Source organism: Perca fluviatilis, chromosome 16 (assembly GCF_010015445.1).
Source record: "Perca fluviatilis chromosome 16, GENO_Pfluv_1.0, whole genome shotgun sequence".
NCBI classification, from domain to species: domain Eukaryota; kingdom Metazoa; phylum Chordata; class Actinopteri; order Perciformes; family Percidae; genus Perca; species Perca fluviatilis.
Genome location: NC_053127.1, coordinates 23,439,031 through 23,457,158, shown reverse-complemented (window position 1 = coordinate 23,457,158; position 18,128 = coordinate 23,439,031). Strand labels below are relative to the sequence as shown.

At 40.3% G+C, this 18,128-nt stretch overlaps 2 protein-coding genes across 5 annotated transcripts in view; one reads left to right on the top strand and one right to left on the bottom strand.

The window, feature by feature from the left end:
- The window catches only part of mink1 (misshapen-like kinase 1), a 34,967-nt gene extending 28,713 nt beyond the window's left edge, over positions 1-6,254 (top strand). For all 4 annotated transcript variants that reach the window (XM_039777797.1, XM_039777796.1, XM_039777795.1 and 1 more), the window contains one exon: positions 84-6,254. In XM_039777797.1, the coding sequence (XP_039633731.1) occupies positions 84-167 (84 nt within the window). In that variant the 3' untranslated portion in view covers positions 168-6,254. The remainder of the gene's footprint in view (positions 1-83) is intronic.
- Positions 6,255-7,508: 1,254 nt separating this feature from the next.
- On the bottom strand, positions 7,509-16,250 carry gnb2 (guanine nucleotide binding protein (G protein), beta polypeptide 2). The gene is made up of 10 exons (XM_039777801.1): positions 15,558-16,250; positions 13,603-13,682; positions 13,452-13,490; positions 12,776-12,882; positions 11,897-11,960; positions 11,453-11,615; positions 10,489-10,555; positions 10,199-10,400; positions 9,332-9,548; positions 7,509-8,774 (listed from the first exon to the last, which is right to left on the bottom strand). The coding sequence occupies exons 2-10, from the start codon at positions 13,657-13,659 to the stop codon at positions 8,668-8,670; spliced, it is 1,023 nt and encodes a 340-aa protein (XP_039633735.1). The 5' UTR covers positions 13,660-13,682; positions 15,558-16,250; the 3' UTR covers positions 7,509-8,667.
- Between the last annotated feature and the right edge of the window lie 1,878 nt (positions 16,251-18,128).

Sequence of the window (18,128 nt, the reverse complement as noted above, 5' to 3'; positions counted from 1 at the left end):
TAAAGTTTGGGACAGTAAAGTCACTAATAGTAGCTGTTTGTTTGAAGACATGCGTATCCTTTTGTGTCTGTGCTGTTCATCAGGTGTTCTTTGCATCAGTGCGGTCTGGAGGCAGCAGCCAGGTGTACTTCATGACGTTGAACAGAAACTGCATCATGAATTGGTGAAGGAACAGCTGCTCTGGTCAGCGTGTGGAACCCAGCAGGGTTCGGAGAAGCAAGTGCATCCGAAATTCTCTCAAACGCATGCACACAAATGCCAACACTTCCCTCCCTTTCTCTCCAGCTCGCTCTCACTCACTCACGCACCCATGCTCCAAAGACACACACACACACACACACACACACACACTGTCATAGACAAACACACACATACACAACACAATCTTTCAATCCATTCCAGCTTACATGTACACTCCACAATTTCTACAGAGGCTCCTAGATAACATTATCTCTGGAATCAAATGTTAATACCATCTACAGTGTATTGATTTCTACTGTAAATATTCTTGTCTTGATTTCCTTTAATTGGTGGACCTGTGTTCAGTCGTAACTGATTAGTTCCTAATTCTAAAGTATGTTTAAAAAAAACATTCCTGTGTGGTTCTACAGTACGCTTTGAGGAAGGCATTATTCACCAATACTGTATGTTGAAATGAAGCTGTAAATAGGTAGCACCTTACACTTAGATCTGAATCATTTGCAGGTCTCTAATATAGCCTCCATTCGGTGTATTGCCACCGGCACACATGGACGTCAAATAATAAAATGCTGGAACGCCCATCTGCAGTGGCTTGTGAACCCCCAATGTTTTGGGGCTCCCACAATTTCAGCGAGGCTTAAAGGAAGGATTTAGTACAATAAAATATTACAAAGGGACATTAAAGTCAGGAAAAAGTAGCTTGTTGAAGTATCTTTAGTTTATGTACAGTAGACAGTAACCTGAGGCCGGCTTTCACTAACTTTTTCCGGCCTGAATGGCAAATGATGTTGCAACTCTTAATCACAGCAAGTAAGCCTTGAATGCTTCAAAAGCAAAAATAGATTTCAGTTTAAAAATTAATAAATGATTAAAAAAATAAACAATCCGAAGTCTCGTAAATGTGCAGTACTCAGAATCAGTAATGTGAAATCTCCTGCTTTGCCTTTTTCCTTCTTCTATGGTTTAGGTGAATTTATTATTTGATTCATCAGGCTTGTATCTAAACTTCTCTGTTTTCATAGATTTACAAAATACAAAAAACTGTTATTTATATGTAGTGCTTCTGCATTGGTATTAGCCTACTGGTATTCTTAATTTTACTGTAATTATATTGCCATTATATTGCAATATATGCTATTCTGTGGAGTCCTTGTTTGAAGAGGGGGGTTTGTATATTTGGGTGGTAGTGTTAGGGAGTACAATGACACCTTTGGAGAGAGAGAGAGAGAGAGAGAGAGAGAGAGAGGGGGGGGACGGGATATTTGTCACATTGGAGAAACCTGAAAGGGGGGTGTCACTGAGATTATAGTGATTAAAGGAGATCATTTTCGTGGTCCTTTCACCCTCCTACCACAGTGATCTGCTCTGCTGTATTATATTTCAGTTCTTAGGCTATTTTAGTGTGGATCTTTTTTGTGAGAAGTGTTTGTTCAGGGGATTGCAGTAGAACAGCTCTTAGTGTGGTACGGTTCATAAATTGTCTTAGGCCAGTGGAAAGATTTAATGTAGGGCGACTCTGCAATACCACAGAGGACTCCATCTCATCAGGCACTTTGGAGAGGACAGCTGAACCACATGAGACTTAATATATGACTTAATATATTTTTATCTGTACACTCTGCCAAAGTTCACAGCATATTCTGCAAGGGGGGTATAAATCAAGGCCAAATGGAATATTGCTTACATGGCGACTATAAAGATTTTACTCTTCCTACAGAACACTAACCAATGTTCCTTTCTGTATATACATTCAAAAAAATCAGCCGACTTCACCAGCTGCTTGGCATTTTCTATAGATCTTGACTATAATTTAACTGCCTGCTTTGTTGTGTGTGTGTGTGTGTGTGTGTGTGTGTGTGTGTGTGTGTGTGTGTGTGTGTGTGTGTGTGTGTGTGTGTGTGTGTGCTCGTATACCAGGCAGTACGGTAGAAGTATGAGACAGTGTTATCAGGAAGTAGCTTGGTGATTATCAGTCAGCAATGGGTAGGTCAAAACATGAATCAAGCTTTTTGTTTAGTGCTTCAGTGTTCCAACGCCAACAGGTGGATATTTTTAAAGTCAAGATGGTTTTTTGTCACTCGGATCATGCATCTTATCTGCATGGAGTTGTTCAAAAAGTTAGTTCATGTGTTTATAAATAGAAGCTGACATGTTCATGTTAAACGAGCACAACTGTATTTTTTTTGTGCAAAACGGTCACTATAAAAAGCTTTTGGTTATTATGAAAGGAATATTGGCTAGTGATCAGTGGGGTAGTCTGCTAGAAGTCGCTGAGAAGATATATTTCATACAGGCAAAAGGAAAGCTATTAAGAATGCAGTATATGTTTAGGGCAGAGAGTTTAATCAAAGAGTATATGAATAGATCGTTAATTTTATAGTGAGACTATAAAACAAACTGTAAATGGACATGGAAAGCACTTTCACTTCAGTAAACACACATTTACAAATATATCTTCAGCAGATACTTGGTGTGCATGTAAGCCATTAAAATAGAGTATATAGTACTGTTTCAAAGTTGTGTTCCCCTTTTTATCCAATGTGTTTTTATTCTTGAATATCTGTCATGTGCCATGACTTACATTTCAGATGTCACAATTACAATCTATTAGGAGCTCTGGCACTTATGCTTTTTATGGTCAAATCATAATTTTTTATCAATCTGCCATGTTTACAGTTAAAGCAGTGCCTTGGATTTGGACAGTGAGAGATTTAAGGATCCCCCCCCCCCAAGCGCACACACACTTGTCTCTTGCTTGAAATCTCATGAAGAAAAGGCATAACTATATTTTCTTTCTCAATATGGTGATTTATGTCCTGTGCCACTTAAAGCAACACTAGAGACCTTTTCCCGCTTCGGTCCCCCTACAGGTTGGAAGCGGAATTGTCCATTACATTACATTATGCAAGTTTGCCAGATCGGGTAGCGGATCTGTAGTTCGAATGAACTGGACAATGTAATGTAATGGACAATTCCGAAGCGGGAAAAGTTCTCTAGTGTTGCTTTAAGTCAAATTCAGAATATCCTATAGATGGACTTTAAATGCTTTTTTGGCACCGTGAATATTCCCTAAAAACGATCGACAGACAATCCATTCAGAAAGATGCAATAACAAATAAATTAACACGTGTCCAATTAATCCAGTGTGACGTGTAAAGGATCTCCTCACAGTGGGAGCCAGCATAGTGAAAAGCCATACGTATAAAACGTGTTTGTAGAGTAAACTTAGTACCTGTGCACAGATCAAATTCTAACTCTTGTGTGCGATGTCTGCTCAGAAAATGTAAGTTCTTGCAGCAAAGATTAGAAAAGCACTTGTTCTTGAATGATGTTGGTTGTGTAATCTTGTAGTGGGGAAAGTAGCTTCATATATTCTGAGAAGCCTATTTTATAAAACATGTAAATTGGTCTATATTGAGAAATCAAAGTGAATGTACATCTATAATACAGATTTGTATTTATATGAAACTGTGTATTGCTCTATTAGTCAAAGCACAATGTATTTTAAGGCAGAGAGGTCAAAGCTAGCATTGAGTGTTAACGGAGAGATGGAGCTTGTTTTTCCCTATTCACTCAGCAGTCGCCAAACTCCTCAGTATGTAATCAGTCTAAGTAGTTGGTTATAGTGAAACAGCCGTGTGTGTGTAGACTGTCAATTACTGCAGCATTTCTGTTGAGTTATGTTATCTAGACATGAAATAATGTCTTTCTTGTTACCAGAAGAGTCTGATGTGGCTTTGATTCAGACACTTGTGGTGACTCACAGATGGGTGTTGGATCTGGCCTCTGGTGTAAATTGCCTATGTGGGGTTGACAGGCTGTTAATGTGCTCAGGCGATGACGGCAAACATCACACAGGTGGTGCAGTGGTGATGTGACGGGCGTGATGGCCCTTGCATGAAGTTATTGGCAGCTGGCTATCAAAAAAGGCAGCATTTAGTAAGGGGAAAGTGCATCGATCAATTAATAATTGAGAATTCCAGAATACAGGCAAAAACAACTACTTAATCATCATTTCTTGACAACTTAAGTTTTATGCATTTTTGTCACCAGGTATGAAAGTCCATAAAGGGGAACTCCACTGATATTCACATCAAAGTCTGTTTACACATCTTGGGGGTACTACTGCATATGTGGAAAAAGCCATTTGTGATTCCAAAAGGAGTTGCGTGAATTGTGATTAATTGATGTCACTTGAGTCCGTGTCAGTTGGGGCTGAAGACTACACGTTTGAAAATGAAAACAATCTGGGAGGTGTGGAGTAAGAAAGAAGTGAACTTACCAGATCTCTGTAGCTGCTCCTCATCTCTGCATGAGGCTAGCAGCTCAAGGCTACATTAGCCCCTACAAGCACAACACACCCGAATCTCTGACCAAACTGTCGGCAGTCGCGTTGCATTGTGGGTAATGTAGCCATCGGATTTTAACAAGGAAAAAAATATGTTTGGAATAAAGATGTTATGCATCGATTTTGATACTTTTTTTGTTTTACTTTCCATTGCGAGTCCGACCATGTTATAGAACTTCAATGCTAAATCGTTGGAGTACTCTTTGTGTTTCCCCAAATACTAAATACAGAGAGTGATGAGCTGACATTTCCTGTGCATGACATTTTGTTTGCAACATCTCAGGTGTTGCCTGGTAACATCAGTAAGTGCACTTACTAACAAATGAAGTTTAAAAACAGACTGTGATGTGTACAATAGTTTGAGTTCTCCTTTTAAAACACAACTCCTGTTGCATAAAATACAATTTACTTGGAATACTTAACTGTGTTTCTACCTCAGCTATGGTGCACAAGCTTAGTGAGGCACATCAAACTACTTGCAGTTGCAGATCATGTCTAACTAAAAATAATGCAAAACACAATACCATCATTTTTATTTAATCATCTTTATTGTCTGATTTGTGCTGACTGTCTCTGGATAGCATTGCAAATAATAACAGACATGTTTATTTTAAGGAAGACCCTTATTTTACCAATAAAAGTTTTTCAATATGAGTTTATCTTAATAGATGAATATCTACATGTAGTTTTGGGTGAGGTAATGCAGTACGTCGTCAACTAGATTGAGGCAGTCACTTCCAAATATTAAGCCTAACTTAATGCAACAGAAAATCTTATAATGGGTTGTGGTTTGTAACACAGTAGTTCTGCTTGTTGATTTCCCTAAAAGCACCTTAAGGTGTAAAAGTGCTATTTTATTTTGTACCAACAGCCATTAAAAGAACCTCCCGGACTTCTCAGAGTCAGTGTCAGTCTGACCATGAGCGTGAACAGAGTTGATTGCTGAATTCATTTAAGCTCTGAACAAGTTTGGCATCAGAAAGAAAGAGGCACCACTGAGTTGTAGGTGGAGCGCTGAAGGTGTAGAACATCGTCTTGAGAGACTTCTCTCAGATGACATTTCTTTTTAATAAGCAATATAAGCATTTGAACAAATATAAACCGTGGCTGTCCATCTGTGTGTGGCCTACAGAAAGAAATTCTTCAGTGGCCTTTGGCAGACTGAATGTAGGCTGGTTTGTGTGTTGCTTGTTACAGAAGTTGTTCTGTACTTTTACTTTTTTTTTGTAATCACTTGAAATAATTGCTTCTCTCTCAGTTTAACACAAGCACCTGTTGGGATGCTTGCTCTTATTTTGCTATAATGAAATCCCCGAAACTGCCTTTATGAACTCTGATATCAAAAGATAATATTCTGTTGAGGCACTCCTCTCTCATAGCTTATATTTCTAATCAATAATGTGTGAATGGATTAGCAGCTGTAGCTCGGAGTGAGGCAGATCAAACTTGGGGAGCTCTAAAACAATATGGAGCTTTGGACAGAACTACAATATCTATTAATGTTTTTTATGTTTTTTTTTTAAAGACGGTAAACATCTTTGCAATGTTTTAGTGTGTGTGCGCGCGTCTGTGTTACTGTGTCTGTGAGAGGTTAACTCCAGATTGTATTTCATAGACTGATAAAATTTAAACTTTCAAAAGATTGTGTTGAATGAATTCATGTCTTAATACAGCATTGTTTGAAAAATTAAATACCTTAATCTCATTAGTCTCGTTTCTTTTCTTTTTTTGTATTCTGAAAAAAATGTCCATTATACAATTGATTTAAATTTATATTACTAAGATTTCTTTGAAGTATCATTACTGGGGGGCTAAGCTTTGACTCTCCAAAATAATTGTTTCCATAGTTTTTGAAGGCCCTGGACACAGGCATTAGATCTTTGCTCAGGCTGACGATGGTGCAGAGCTATGCTGGGAAAAAAAAAAAAAAAAAAAAACCCTTTTTAAAAAAAATGATAAAGTGTCACTTTTCGGATGGTTTTTTTTTTCCTGCCCTAACAGGAGCGACAAAATAAGAGGAGAGTGAAGGAGATGTCAATCTTGCAGTGTGTACACGGAAGCCTTTTTCCAGGGGGAATAATTAAGATAACGTGTGGGTTTACTGTGGGTGTGCTGGGCTTTCAACAAAATACTGCAGTGACAATGTGAAATATGTCAGTGTTTAACCACATGATGGTGCTAAAATGTGCTTGGACCAGTTGTTCCTGCATGAGTTTGTGTGATGTATATAAGACTACGTCACAGGAAACCCAGTTCAATATTCACAGGTATGCCATTCAATGGATTAAAATTATTGCCTAAAAGATTTTGTTTTTGTTGTTATTGAATAAAACCCTTTTCATCCTTAATTGTGAATCTGAGATTCCGAGTAAGCTGCAGCACCCTCTGGTGGCTGAATGTAAAAACACGTCAATCCTGCAATAAAGCTAAATCTCTTCCCGTATGACACGTTTCAGTTTAAATTCAACCAGCAGATAAGGAAAACACACAAAGTGAACTACCCTTTCCCGAACGATTGGTCTGTTAAACAATGAGTAACAATGGGGAAAGGTATCCAACAACATTGCTTTGACCTTAGCATAGATGACTTGTTTTTATCCCCATATTCAAGACGACATTTCATTGGTGATAGTGAAAGTCCAGGTTCTAGCCACACATTTCTGATTAAATACGTTACTTAGTTTAATGTGGGGAACTACAACTTTGGAATCCTGTCAGGTGTTGGTGTACTTCCAACTTGCTATTATACTGGTTTAATTGTTTTGGTTTTAAATGGGATATTTTTTTTTTAGATCACTAGAGGACAAACTTCTTCATACAATTAAGCATGTAACATTTATTTTCAAAAATCAATCACTGACAACAACCATTTATAAGTCAAACTGCACATGAATGCACCCTTATTTTCCATTGAGTTGATGACTTTCCAAGTGTATAAATGAAAGAAATACACAACATCTGGCAGGAGAGGCTATTATTTATTAATATTATGTACAATTACACCATCGTAATGTCCAGATAATACATTGACAAAGTCAAAGTATGAATACTGGCTCCTGCTTTATTAAGATGTCTTATACAGTAATGCTTTTATTTTTTTTCACCCACCTTTTGAATCTCAGATCTTTTTTTTTTTGTTAATTTAATTTCATCAATATTGTCTATTAATAATCCTTAAAGTGTATCTGAGGCACACAGGGAGAACATGAATAAAATAAGTGTAAAAAAGAAGAATAAAACAAAAACTTAAGAGCAGATGTACTGTATGTGGGGGGTTCATAGCTATAAAAACAGTGACTATATAATGTTTTGAGCCAGATGAAAATAAGAGTTGATATTTTCCCTGGACTCAGACGATCATCCTGTCTTTTTTTTCAGTGTTAATGGACTCCCATGATTCTCTTTCCACAACCATTCTTCCTTCTCATTAGCATCACAGAGATACATGTGGTACTGAGACAAAAATAGTACAGAAAAATTTGTCTGGAGTGCATTTTGGACTTCATTGTAAACAAAGACAGAATTGTCCAATAACGTTTTCTCCCCTGTTTAACTCGAGGAGCAATATCTCTCAGGAAAAAGTGTGTGTGTGTGTGTGTGTGTGTGTGTGTGTGTGTGTGTGTGTGTGTGTGTGTGTGTGTGTGTGTGCGTGCGTGTGTGTTGTGTGTGTGGTTGTGTGTGTTGTGTGAATGAGCGTGTTAGACGTGTTAAAAGGCTTCAGGTAATAGTGGCATTTGTGTTTTTTATTTGAGCAGCTGAACATCCAACTGTATTTTATCACATTTTTAAATTTTAAAGATTATATATATATATATATGTGTGTGTGTGTGTTTTTCTGTACTTAAATCAGCTGTGGGCATGTGTTTAGGGCTAGGTGTTTTAGGTGTGTTTGCGTGTGTGTGTGTGTGTGTGTGTGTGTGTGTGTGTGTGTGTGTGTGTGTGTGTGAACTCATACCTAAGTCATATATATTATGTACAGTACAATGTTGCAATTTGTCTGTTGAATCTTACATACAGTGAATACAGGGTGCAAACTGTGTCCCAAGATGGGAGCGGTGTTTGTTGGAGGTGTGTGTGTATGTATGTGTGTGTGTGTGTTTGCTGTTTATATTCATGGCTCAGTTCCAGATCTTAAGGAAGCTGTCCCAGGACCCGGTGCTCACCGCCATGCCGTCATCTGTCACACCCAGACAGCTCACACGATTGTCATGGCCGGCCAGGACCCCTGCAGGGGGGACGAGGACAGACAAAAGAAGACTTGTTACACTAAAATGTTTTGCTCTGAAACATTTCAAAAAACGCACAGCACACAGCAAGCTTGTGTTTATTAGTGCTTTAACTTCCAACACAGGGTGTGCCCCTTGACCAAAACTTTTTTTTTTACAAAATAAGGCTTGACACGTGTGAATTCACTGGTAAGTCTGGCACAGAGCTCTCTTTAAATGACTCATAAGTAAACTTAAAACTAGAAAAAACAAACATTGAACGTTAGTTCTGTAAATCCATATCCTGATGATTTTATGTTGCATTTTGTAGGTTCAATATACACACAATTATGTGCATACCATGAAACATTATTATGGATTATTGTTTTTGTTATTTTGTTATATTGCAGGTGATGGTCAGATAAGAGTTGGTTTTACTTTGAAGGGTACAAACAATGTTCCCTGATGTCTTACTAATGTAACTCCACGATTAATATAACCCTCGCTTGTGCTTCAGGTTGAACCTTTTTAGACCTATTCTTTGACATCGCATAAATATACCGCTGTTTCCACCCACCTGCTCTGTCTCCCTTCATGGCATCCCAGATGTTGCAGTTAAAGTCATCGTAACCAGCCAGCAGCAAACGGCCGGAGCGTGAGAAAGCCACGGAGGTGATGCCGCAAATGATGTTGTCGTGGCAGTAGAGGCTGAGCTCTTGGTCTGCACGCAGGTCAAACAGCCTGCATGTGGCGTCGTCTGAGCCTGTGGCGAAGGCGCTGCCATTGGGAAAGAACTGTGGAGGAAGCCAGGAAGATGGATGAGAAGCAGGAAGTGTGGGTACAGCTATATCAAGATACTCTTTAGAAGAGACGGCAAGCAGGTGATTCTGTGTAGGAGACGAGTTCCCTACATGCCCTAATATGACAAACTGTGTTCTCATTGGCTACTGGTGTCTCTGCTCTTGGACTGAATCAGATCAGTCTGAGAGATGCTCATCATGTTTTAATACTGAATCAGTCTACGGGTCATCCATCAGATTTAACCTATGTGGTGCATCAGTCCAGGCTCAGGCTCAGATGGAGTCTGGACTGATGCAGGATGTTCAGATATGGTGTTAATTGATAATCTTGTTAATCCTCTAGCGTGCTCCAAGTTTAAATCCCCCCCCCCAAAGCTGGAGACAAGACAGTGTGTGACGTCACTGAGACAAATCCTTGAGCTGCTCTGTTGATAATGTATTACGACGTACACGGGAAGGAAGAGCTGCCACCACTGCTGGGCTGATACCCAGTGGCAGACAATTGGAATGTCTAATTGATTATGAGTTAATAGGCAGCACATTGTGTAGCAAACAGTTTATTTTCTATTTTGTTCTATCGCTGGTATATATTCAGATCAGTTTTTGACAACTTGTAGTTTGGTCACAAGCCTCGGCACACTCACACAGATGGCGTTGATGTCCGACTCGTGGCCTGTGAAGGTCTGCCGGCACATGCTGTCCCTGATGTCCCACAGTTTGACCGAGGCGTCGCAGGCTCCCGACACAAAGGTGCGGAGGTCGGGCGACAGGGACAGACTCATGACGTCACCGCTGTGGCCCGAGAAAACAGTGGTCTGCTGACTCGTCTCGATGTCCCACAGTGCACTGGGGCAGAGAGCGCAGAGTTAGACACTGATCCGCTCAGGGAAACATGCACTGCACACTGTCTGTGTTTTGATCTCTGTAGGCTCACCATGTGGTGTCTCCGGAACTCGTGATGATTTGATTGTCATCAATGAAACGGCAGCATGACAGGTAACCTGAGAGAACAGAGTACAGGTGAGTTTGTGTTGTGGAACTGAATGAAACTTAAAGGTGATCTGCACATATACACATTAAGGTGATAGTGGAGTGCCACTACTAGCGTCTACTGTAATACAATAAGCACAAAATAGAACTATTATTGTAACAGTACACTGAACGTCCAAAACCTTAGGGTTAATGCGGAGAGGTGATGGGAATGCCATTTGCTGCATTCATATACATATGTATCAATCTAGAAAATAGCAATTTATGATGGAAATGGTTATTGTGCTTTCCGTGGTGTAGACCTTGACACACCTGATACTTTATGATAATAACATTGTATTTGCAACTTTCCCACAAAGAGTCTTTAAAGCCTCATCTTTTATTAGTGGTCTTTTTAGGACAATATAATATAATATTAGAATATTAGATCTAAATTAATTGATTTTTATTAACCCAAAATATCCAGAGAGGTACTAGTGCCTGCGGCCTTCCTCTCAGGATGCATTCAGCCCCAAAAAAGAAGCAAATATCCACCAATTAAGTTTGGCGGACTGTGTGTAGCCTGAGAGGCAAAACTTAGGTAAAACGTCTACTGCTGCTCATGAAGCTTACTGCTGTGAACAAACGATAGACATCTTGATATTAAGTCACAGCCCATATTGCAAATTATGTACAGCAGCACAGTAGCTACAGTGTCACAAACCAGTCTCGCAGACAGGAGTTGATGTCTCAGCTCATTAAGACGGCTCTGCCCTGCGATTAATTAACCACGTAAATGAAATCTTCATTGTTTAGGGGTTTGGAAGCAGAGCTTTCCCTCGAGGCAGGAGACTGCCTGCTGCACGCTCGCCTGAAACCTCTCACCAGTTTGACTCGTCAAAGTAGGTGAGAGTGTGATGTTCTCTCACCTGTGTGGCCAGGTAGCTCCCTGCTGACCCTGACGTTGCCCTCGCGAGTCTTCAAGCAGTAGATGGAGCAGACGTTGTCCAGGCCTCCGCAGGCCACGTAGTTCCCAGAGGGGGCGTATGCACAGGTCATCACCCAGGAGGAGCGCAGGGGGATGGCATGTATCTAGGAAGGTATTTGGAAGCAACGGACATTTTACTTTTGGAGTAGAAAGAAACCCAATGCAAGCGCTCTTATAATAACAGCATAACAATGTGTGCTAACACTGAAAATCTAATGCCACTATAAATGTTAAAATAAGTTACTGCAATCGTTGCAAAGAAAGCGGTTATGAGTCAACCACACTCCTACAAGAGAAAGACTTTCCTCTACTTTCACTTCCAGTTCGGACAGAGGCCAAGTGTGACTATTTATCCAGCTGATGAGAATCATTCAGCTGACTTTACCTTGTTAGTGGTGTAGCTGTCCCAGACGATCAGTTTTCCATCTTGAGAGGCACTAACCAGAAGCCTGTGGAGACAAACATTCAAACATTTCATACCACATCCATCGATGGACGTCCAGTTCGGCTTAGTGTGTTTATTATCTGAATAAATGAATACTGTCGACTTTCGTTTGAAGAAAAAAAAAAAGCCAGTCTTCCACAGTGGCTTGTATACTTGTAATACAGGCAAAATGTTGAAAACTGAAAACTTTGGTTTTAACAAACATTTTAGGATGCACACATGTGGAATAACTCTTGTAGAACACTACAGCTTTTGTGCTTTTTTGATTCCATAGTTCTGAACCTAAAACTGCTCCAAACAAGTTTGAAAAGAGACATTTTTGGATGTTTTGGCTCAGTGTTTTTGAAAACTCAAAGATGTGATGAGTTTTGTGAAGCTGAATTTAGGCCCAGCAGTGCTTTGAGCTACATGCCAACATCAGAATGCTATCACAATGGCAATGCTAACATGCTGATGTTAATGTTTACCATGCTCACCATCTTAGTTTAGCATGTTAGCATGCTAACATTTACTAATCAGCACTAAACACACAGCACAGTGTAAACAGGCAAAGACCTATTTTAGGCCACCACTTTTCAGAACGGCTAGGTAGCCTGCACCAGCTTGGTAAGTTTGTTACAAATTATATGTTTGTTTGTTCGATAATTTAAATGTAATGTATTATATATACATTACATTAGTAGCAACTTCACATTATATAATGTGAAGTTGCTACTGTATGGAGCCAAAAATGTAATAGTGCACAGCACCTGCACAGTGAAATGCTTTAATCACAATCAAAGTCACCAACACAAAATGTTTGGTAAAGTATAGACTCACTTTGAGTCAGTGCCCCAGTGCATGGCGTAGATCTTAGCAAGGTGGCCCCGGAGGGTACGTCGTGTCCGCATCTGAATCCGCCCCACAGGATCCAGACCAGCAGTTATCTAGTTTAATGAGGAGAGGTTAATCAAATAATTAGTTCAAATGAAATTCACCCTTTTATTTTTATTGATAACTGTGAGAGATGGAAGGTTCACCAGTGAAGCTTCTTGAGATTGTAACAATATTGTAAGCTATAATACACTGAAGACAAAATAAGCACAGGAACAGCTAATATGTCATGCCATATGAATGACTTAAGATGTAAAAATTAATTTATAAATAATGATATTAAAGTATAAAGCACAGCACAAGGAAATGGTAAACCACCATGGTTATACTTCCAATGATCATGTGGGTGGAAATTGAGTATGAATGAATCTATTTTTTTACAAAACAAGTAGTGTAAAATTGAATTAAAAAAAGATTTCGAGCAGCTGCTCTGCTTTTTCTATGTGTACTTAAAAACTCCCAGGTCTTTAAAACCAGTCAAGTTTCTCCCGTGACCTTTTTATTATGTTTCCATATCAATGGTCGCCAAACACATGGTTATCACTAAAATAAAGCCCCCAAAAACATTTAGAAACTAAAATGTATTTTAGCTATACCACCTGGGACATTCAGTGGCACTTACCTGTGTCAGGGTTGAATCTCCACATGCTTTCCTGGCATCCTGATGGACGTGGAATCATAGGATGAAAAAATAAGACATTACACAACATGTTAAATATATCAGCATTATCATCCTAAAGATGACAACTGAACTATAAAAACATCTGACTTACTCGAATCTGGTTCCTCAGTTGCTCGGCCTCCTGGCGAAGCTGCTCCAGCTCACTCATTTTGGATTTGTCAGGGTCGTCACCTGTTGGCCGTCGGGAAAACTTTAAATATCAGACTCTGATTTACATTAAGTATAATCTCGTAATTGACTGCGGCTGTATATTAGTGAAGCCCATTGGGATTAGCACAGTTTCGTGTTTTCATAATCCAGTAATCCAGGAGTCCACTTTCATCAAAAATGGATAAATTAAGTAAAATAATTTACGTAAAATACTGTTTGTCCCTGATTTGGGAAAGAAACAATAAAATAAAAAAATAAAAATGTAATCTGTAAGGATTACTGAACCCACACAGTGAGAATAAACCTTGTAATCTGTTTATGGCTGTGCAACCATGCCTGGTTTAACTGAGGAGAATAATCTGTAATGACTAAGCTGCTATCCAACAGCCAGCATCGCTACCAAGCTGAGCGAACACTCCCTTTAAAGCCGAGGGAACTTGACTATGCATTTACAGGTTGTGTATTAAGTCAAAACTTGTGCTAATGCTGAACACAGTCATCTTTTTTTTGTCATCTGAGACACTGCGGTTCCTAAAAATTAACATGGTAGGAGATGTATAAATTTAGCTATGGGCCAACTGGGGTCAAACACACTGTACATCACATCATGCTTTCAGTAGGAAGCAGCATTTCCTGTTCCTGATAGGAGTACAGTTACACATTCAAACAGCTTCCCAAACAGGGAACTTCTATTTGCATTTGTGAAGCAATTCAAATCCACAGCAAACATGCATACAGTGCACACTGCAAAGGAAGAGCAATTAGCTACAGTAGGTCACTGTTCCCTGGAGGGACCTGCGACCAGATGGATCACACGGCACTAATGGAAGCCAAAAGGGGTGCATCATGGGTCTCAGTCTCCTGGCACAGCTGCTCATTTAGCCAATGAGGAGGAGAAAAGCACAGTGTGTGTGTGTGTGTGTGTGTGTGTGTGTGTGTGTGTGTGTGTGTGTGTGTGTGTGTGTGTGTGTGTGTGTGTGTGTGTGTGTGTGTGTGGTGGGGTGCGGGGGTGCATCAGAGATCAGGCCTAGATGGGTCCAGCCAGATGCTCGGATGGATGTTTTGTCGCCTGCGAGCATCGAGTGGAGGGCGAGCAGATTTGTGCTGAAGTCATGCCACTGGACAGTGGTAAAAAAAAGACACACATATCATACGGACTCCACCTGCACTCATTCATGGCCTGGTAGCCAACAAGAGGCTATCTCCTACATGATGATGCTGATGAGGAAGGTGACGTTAGAATAAGGCATATTCTTAGTGCCTGAACATTTGAGGGAGTTTACTGGCCTTTTGAGAACACATTTAATAACACAAGGAGAGAGAAATTCAAAGAGCATGATGCCAAAGTGTGACTGGCCCCACCCCTTTTGGATGCACATCTGATGTGGAACGACACTAACATGGCATCTGCAACTGGAGCGGAGCGCAGAGCCCCCAACCACAGCATGTTTGACAGAGTAAATGTTAATGTCAGAGAAACTGTGCGGCTCTGCTCACTCCCAGGTTTTAACACATGCAGGCCTGGCCTGGGAGCTCCGCACGGAAATAAAAGCCGCAGAATAAAGAAAGAAGCGGGTACAACGGGACAGATTCAAATATATAGGAAGACCACCATAAGCATTTTATTTCAGCGTCTGAAGCATTTAGAGATTCCTAGTGTATTTAAATAGGAAGACAGGCCCCATGAATGCAGGCTACATCACATATTGATCAGCACAGCGGCTGATGAAGGCCCTAACCACATCTTGTTTCAGATGCTGAGCTTCTAAAATGCGGATGTAGCTAAATTAATTTAGTCAAAATGATGCCACGAATAGGCACATCATCACCAAGCCATCTTACACTCAATAGGCTGGCCTACAGCGGTTGTCACAGCGTTTGATAATGGGTGGCTACCTGTTAATTCCCCCGATGATTTTGCTGCTTTTTTTTCTGCCGTGGAAAAACCGAAAGCAACGTCCCCCAAAAAAGATTTAGCTATATGTCTTTTTCACTCATTAAAAAATAAGATCCACTTAAAGCTCCGTGTGTCACGATTAGGCTGTTTCCAAATCCTTCAGCGAACAGGCAAACGGAGGAGGGCTACACACATTTCCATTTCTCTGCTTTAGTGGAGCCTCCTGAAAAAGATGAAATCTGCTGCTGCTGCTGCTGCTGTGCTGCCGTTTCCTCCTCGAAATGTTTTCCCCTTTTTTTTCACACCCGACCAGTTAACAAAAACATCTTTGTCCAATGCGACGTAAACAAACACAATTCAGCTCGGGTCCCCGGCCCGCATCAAGCACTGTCCATTACTATTCAGTCCGTTTTACTCCGATTCTGCTTTTCGTGACGTTATCCTCGTTTCCTTCCTCTCTCTGGCTTCCTCCTCCCTCTGCTGACACTTCATCAGGACAACCGCCTCCGAGCCAACAATGAATTAGGCTACTGAGTGCAAATCTGCCTCAAATAGAAAGTAATGGCATTAAAAAAAGCTTCTGGTTGCAAGAAATCAACCCATCAATAGATCGACTGAGCGGGTTTTCTCCCAGTATTGTGAGAGGCGGCCCTCTCGGTCAGTTATCCACACGGTTCCTTTTTTTTTTTTTTTTTCTGAATATCATCATTCAGAAACAGGCAGCCAGATCACGCGGTGGGCGCTTGCAGAAGGATCCTCAAATCCGGGCATGAAGGATGTTTCAACCACACCCATCTCTTAATACTATAGTAAATCCCATAACCCCTGATCAGACCACTCTGCAGGTTTGAGATCCTTTTCTCACATGCATGGACTCTTCAGTTTGATCTGTTCAGAGAGATAAAGAGTTGATCCTTCTGGTTTCTCAAGTGAGGGGTAGCCTACCTACAAATTGAATGTTTTGAATTATGATAACTTCATGTTTTGCAGGGTGCAGCACAATGAGGAAAGTAGGAAGCATGGCAGTATTCTGTCCATCCTCTCCACTTCAAATGGGAATTTTACAAAATAAAGATAATGCTTTTCCAGTGATTTTGGAGGTCAAAGGAAGAAGAAATGAGTATGAAGATTTGAACTGATGATTGGATAAGGGGACATTTTGCAGTTGCTCTACTGAGACTGATTAGTGAGTCTGGGGGCTCATTAAGATTTTGTAGGCCTATGGGCTATATCAAATACTTTGGATTTGGATGTGATTCAAATGTTCTTCCAATTTGTTTTATTTTATTAAACCTTTATTTAACCTGGAGTAAAGACTCATTGAGATTACAAATCTCTTTTTCAAGAGTGTCCTGTGTCAATATTCTATTGAAATCATTCATCACTGTAGTGTCCTGCGTTAATACATTAGTCATGTGAAACCAACTCCTGGATTTGTCACAACAATCTGTATATTTTAAAGTAAAAAAAAATTATGTTTTGCTTTATTTTTATTTTTTTACTTCACTTGGATGTTTGCACTTCACTGTGCCAATCGTGGTCAAATATGCAATTTACAGTGTAAAGTGTGATGTGGAAACCTCCAGTGCACACACACACACACACGCACACACACACACACACACATACACACAGATTGGACTTTACAGTGAAGTGGGAGACATAATTGTGTCCAGCTTTTGAAATGTCTGTCTATCTATCTATCTATCTATCTATCTATCTATCTATCTATCTATCTATCTATCTAAACTTAAAACAAAAAGTAAGGAAATTTGTGTTTGGTGGATTATTTCTCTGTGGTAACAATGCTTTCTGGCAATAAATCTTATATATAAATCAAATGGTGCCCCATTTGTAAGGAAAATGCATTTGAGGGATGAGCAGCAGAGCTCAGTATGTGGGTTGCGCCCATGAAAAATTTGCTAAACAGCTTTTCTTTGCTGTTGCTATTGACTCTTGTTTTGAGCTTCTGGTACACCCAGGTGCTGACAATCAGGTGCCTGATTCTGCAACCAGTGGCCATCCCATATCTCCACAGTCTGGGTCCAAACTCTATCATCCAAGATGACAATGCTTGTCCCCACAGAGCGGGGTTTATCACAGACCACCTCCAGAATGTGGGAGTGGAGAGGATGGAATGGCCTGCCAGCAGTCCTGACCTCAACCCCATTGAACACTTGTGGGATCAGCTTGGGCGTGCTGTTCGTGCCAGAGGGACCAACACAACCACGTTGGCAGACTTGCAACTGCTGGTTGAAGAATGGGATGCAGCAGCAGTGTGTGACCAGGCTGGTGACCAGCATAAGGAGGAGGTGCCAGGCTGTTGTGGCTGTGTATGGTTCTTCCAAACGCTACTGAGGCTCCTGTTTGTTAAATGAATACATTGTTAAATTGCCAATAGGTCTTGTTTCTTCAAACTTCAATCATCCAATCCACCAAACGAGTCAATTGCAGAATAAGCTGTTCGGCATTGGCAGAGAAGATTTGGGAAATTTTTCATAGGCGCAACCCACATACTCAGCGCTGCTGCCCATCCCACAAATGCATGTTCCTTACAAATGGGGCACCAT

Bases quoted from the DNA above. Each gene is read 5' to 3' on its own strand.
- gnb2 (XM_039777801.1), bottom strand. From the start codon at position 13,659: ATGAGTGAGCTGGAGCAGCTTCGCCAGGAGGCCGAGCAACTGAGGAAC. The intron at 11,616-11,896 runs GTAAAGTCAGCT...ATACCTTCCTAG, and splicing joins ACAGCTACACCACTAACAAG to ATACATGCCATCCCCCTGCG. The intron at 9,549-10,198 runs GTGAGTGTGCCG...CTTCCTCCACAG, and splicing joins CGGACATCAACGCCATCTGT to TTCTTTCCCAATGGCAGCGC.